This window comes from Hipposideros armiger, unplaced genomic scaffold, assembly GCF_001890085.2.
Source record: "Hipposideros armiger isolate ML-2016 unplaced genomic scaffold, ASM189008v1 scaffold_2, whole genome shotgun sequence".
Taxonomy (NCBI): domain Eukaryota; kingdom Metazoa; phylum Chordata; class Mammalia; order Chiroptera; family Hipposideridae; genus Hipposideros; species Hipposideros armiger.
The window spans coordinates 3,040,207-3,044,669 of record NW_017731352.1 but is presented as its reverse complement, the minus strand read 5'-3'; the positions used below and the strand labels follow the sequence as shown (position 1 = coordinate 3,044,669).

The 4,463-nt window shown below is 37.8% G+C and overlaps 1 protein-coding gene across 2 annotated transcripts in view; it reads right to left on the bottom strand.

Annotated features, from left to right (window-relative positions):
• Positions 1–1,771: 1,771 nt before the first annotated feature.
• Positions 1,772–4,463, bottom strand: part of CUNH2orf74 (chromosome unknown C2orf74 homolog) — a 24,279-nt gene continuing 21,587 nt past the window's right edge. For both annotated transcript variants that reach the window (XM_019632570.1, XM_019632484.1), the window contains 4 exons: positions 3,677–3,870; positions 3,326–3,445; positions 3,070–3,232; positions 1,772–2,246 (listed from right to left, as the gene is read on the bottom strand). In XM_019632570.1, coding sequence (XP_019488115.1) covers positions 2,073–2,246; positions 3,070–3,232; positions 3,326–3,445; positions 3,677–3,792 — 573 coding nt within the window. In that variant the 5' untranslated portion in view covers positions 3,793–3,870 and the 3' untranslated portion in view covers positions 1,772–2,072. The remainder of the gene's footprint in view (positions 2,247–3,069; positions 3,233–3,325; positions 3,446–3,676; positions 3,871–4,463) is intronic.

The window sequence follows — 4,463 nt, the reverse complement described above, 5'->3', positions numbered from 1 at the left end:
CCATTTAGTACCAGATGCTGTTCTGTTGACTGTTCTCCCCCTATAGCAGTGGCACTGATGGCCTTTCAGAATTCCTTGTGCCTGCAGTATCATGGGTACTGATGGCCAATTTTCCTCTGTTTTCTTCTCTGGGAACTTTTATAAAACCTTGGTTAGGATAGTCAGTCACCAGGAAATTGACATTGACTTTGACATAGATGCATCATGTATATATTAATTCCTCCTCCACTCTTTTCTCCTCAGCTTGTGACAAAGGAACTTGCTTCCATAAATACAGATGCAGATATGGGCGATGAAACCATGACATCATATGAAAATACGCAGCTATAACTGGGCATCCAGATAAGTCTGAGCTTTCTTAGATTAAAATTTTAAATATTCACAGCAGCGTTATTCACAATAGAAAGAAGGTAAGAAGCAACCCAAGTATCTATCAGCAGATGAATGGAGAAACAAAACGTGAAATATACATACAAATGGAATACTATTCAGGCTTAGAAAGAAAGGAAATTCTTGACACATGGATGAACCTTGAGAACATTATTCTAAGTGAAGTCACAAAAGGGCAAATACTGTGATTCCATTTATGTGAGTTAGTTAGAGCAGTCAAATTCATAGACAGAAAATAATCTGGTGGTTACCAGGGGCTGTAGGAGTTAGTGTCTAATGGGTACAGAGTTACAGTCTTGCAAGATGAAAGAGTTCTGTGGATGGATGTGGTGATGGTTGTACAATGTGAATGTATTTAACACTACTGAATTGTGCACTTAAAAATGGTTAAGACGGTAAATTTTATGTTATGTGTATTTTACCACAATTTAAAAATGTTTAAGTATTATCATCAGGTACAAGATCAAAATTTTTAAGTGCTTGTAGAGAACTCATGGGCTCAGAATAAATTTTTTTGTAGACCCCCATCCCTTGCAGGCCACTCTACTTTAATCTGTTCTCCTCCCTAAACTTCTAGCCTGGAATCCTAAGAGCCTTACCCTGACTCCTCACTACCCTTCACAGTGACCCATCAACTCTCCTCATTGCCAACCTGCAGTTCTAACTAACTGGTGCCCACCAAACTCAACACACATTCTCACCTCTTTGCCTTGGATTGTACCTTTCCCCATCTGAAATATACTCTTCTCTCTGCTGGTATCCAATCCTTTCATTGATTAAGTCCCTCCGCCTTACACTGGGATGGTCCCAGACCACAGGGACTTCTTCCCATTAGAGGGACTTCTTCCCCCATTGAGCATTAGTTACATATTCTAAATTATTTTATCATTTATTCTTTCAATCACTCAAAAAATATTTACTGAGAGTATGCCATATACATGACAATGTGCTAGACCCCTGAATTTAATGCTATGTTTTCTGCTTTTTATCTCTCTTATAGCACCTTACACATTTCACAAATGTTTACTACAGTGGTTTGGATGATGTACTGGTCTGTATTGTCATATTGAACATATAGACAGCAAATTTTAAACTACTGAAATCAATAATAATATAATCTCAGGACTTGCCTAACATAACAGGATGTTTTGTTGGTAATGGTAGGTTTTTTTGTATTAATCATAAAAAGCAGTTGTCAACACGAGAAAGGTTACAGGGCTGAGTTCAATGGGGGTTATGCAGTAGGAGACCCTAGTTCTAGTTATTGGAAGTTTCCATGATGATAGCAGTAGTGTTACTTGGTCATGAATGCCTGTGATCAGAGCTTCAAAAATATATGCTATTTCTAAAGTCCTCTTGAAAATGATTTACCTAACAGACATTGCACTAACACAAATAACTTTATTCACATTAGACAGTGTTTGAGAAAACTGAGTTTTAAGGACACGTAATACAATCAATTTCTTGAACTCAGATTTGAGTTTCAAAAAGTTATATTCAACCTCTGGGTATTTTACTTACAGAATTTTGCATGTATTCCACTTCTTTCTGCACAAAGATAAAATACTATTTGTATTTGCTTAATTTCCCATTATTTTGCTGTTTCAACATGATTTTGTACCCCCAGTCATTTCCCTGTTAGTCTAAGGTTATGTTTCTTTCACACTCAGCCTTTTTGAGCTTCATTTTCTCTCTTTATGTTCTCGAGTATAGCTTCGAGGGGTAGGGTATTCCTTCCCAAGATCCACAACGATCACCTCTCTAGAAAATGTCACTCCTTTTAAAGGTCTTTTGTGGCTATCAACAACTGACGGAGTTTCAGTGACAAATACGTGTGATTTCTGCAACTCATCATTCTGTGAGAGAATGGGACAAACAGTATAAATGATTAATTTATGAATGTTAACAAGCCCTGCTTTTAAAAATATAGGTGAAAAAAATAAATAAAAAATATAGGTTATATGTATATTGTTACTGAGAAAAAATATTTATAAATAATATAGATAAGCAGTGATAACCCATCATTTTCATATTTCTATGGTTATAAAAGCATATACTGACATATTCAAATAGCATTTGGTAACGTGTTATTCTAAGTAGCAGTCAAACCCAAGAGCAGCCTGGACCACAATTCTGTCTCCAACTGGGCATAGGTCTTATGTTGGGAGGACATGTGAGTTGTTCTTATTAGGGAGCTCGAAAAGGCCCTGGCAGTGTTTGTGTGTGGTTGCGGAAGGAGCCTGGAACTAGAGCAGAGACACAGAGTCTGGTCCTGGGCTCAGCCACGGTGGAGGAATGACCTTGAAAAATTCACGTCATTTTCTCATTTGTAACATTGGAGGGTTAGATCCCTAGATGATCCAAGCCCTCCTCCAGCTCTAAGATTCTAAGATTCTGAGAAATGCAGCAAAATGAAGGGAAATTATTAAAAACAAAAAACCAAAAAATGTAGGTATGAAGAATGAGCAAATGTCGAGGCTTGGCATATGTAAATAGTTTAATAACATGAGCCAATAAGCGAAGGACAGTGGTTTAAATGACTGTGGATATTACACTCCTTCCAGGTACAAACCTAAATAACAGGCAAGGTCATCCCTCATTGTACCTAACCAAAGAATTTACCTCCTTTTCAATCAAACATATTCTAAACTTCCCCTTGAGAGTTGAAAAGCCCATCACCTCTTGACCGTTTTCTCCAGTGTTCTCAGAATCTTGCTTCTCTTTTCTTTTGTACTCCACTTTCTCCTCTGTGTCCTCTCTATTTTCTAAGTGTGTGGCCACCATTTCTTTACTCTGTCTCTGGACAAGAATGCCAGGCTTCATGATTTGCCTTATGAGAATCCTAGAAAATCAATCAGAGATTTAAAAATTTATGCAGATTAGCAACTATTATCCCACACAGAAATGGCTTTCTACAACATTCTATGATACAAACTTTTTCTTTTCTTGGTCTCCTGAATTGTTCTTCTCCACATTAGCAGCTAAACAACCTTCACCTCTATTAGCATCTGTACAAGGACCTTTTCCTGTCTCATCATCTTTCTTGCTTTGGAAACTGAAAAGAAAGAAGCGAAAAAATTCAGAAAAAGGAAGAATGATCTTGATTTTAAGGGTTAGCATGAAACTTCACTTTTAAACAGGAAATTAGCATTTCTAAAGCTCTGAAATAGAAAAAAAGTAGATAGCTACAGCATTATTTGCTCTATTTTAAATTTTTTAATATTTCTAGATACATTTGCTAGTGTGACCTGAAATCTGATCCCAATTTATCAGCATGGATTTATACCTTTTATATAAAAAAACCATCAATAAAAGGAGGATGCAAATGAAGCAAATTACAAGGATGATGGAGAAAGTGATTGCTTTGGTTTCAAAGCTCATAAGGTTAGCTAGAAGATTCATCCACTGTCACGATCACGGTTTGTCCAAATATTCTTTTCCAGCTCAGTTTGAATGTAGATCTCTTGTTCCTTAAGTTTTCTAAAAAACAGAAGAATAAAAGGCTGTTTTCATTGTTATTCATTTGACCAGTTTCATAAAAGATGCTCTGCTTGTTTCAGTGGAGTTGACTCACACAGGCTAATTTCTCTCCATAAATGCAGTGGAGGCTAAGGTGGCTAGAGGGGAGACTGAGCTGGGACACATGTGATCACTCAGCTCACCTCCCCTCATCCCAAAAACTATCAGAATCCAAAAGAGAGAGGAATTGAAGCAGTTGGCACTGAGCCTAGCTCCCCATTCTTTTCTCTTCAGTGACATCATAGAACCATGGAACCATTGAGGTAGAAGTACTAGAGTGCGAGCCCAACCCTGCCCATCACCTAAGAGTCAGGAGAACCATGAAACTCTCTGGCTGCCATCTGTCTGTCCTCTCCTCTGAGAAGGTGGGGTAGAGGTCACTTGGTACCATCTTGGCCACCCATTGGACAAGGCTTTTTTTTTTAATTGCAAAGATCTTTTTTTTTTTTTTTAAGATTTTATTGGGGAATCGGGGGAAGGGGAACAGACAAGTTGCTGTCCTTTTGTTCTTCAGTCTAGTTGTGGAGGATGTTGCTTCACTGGCTCAAGCTGGC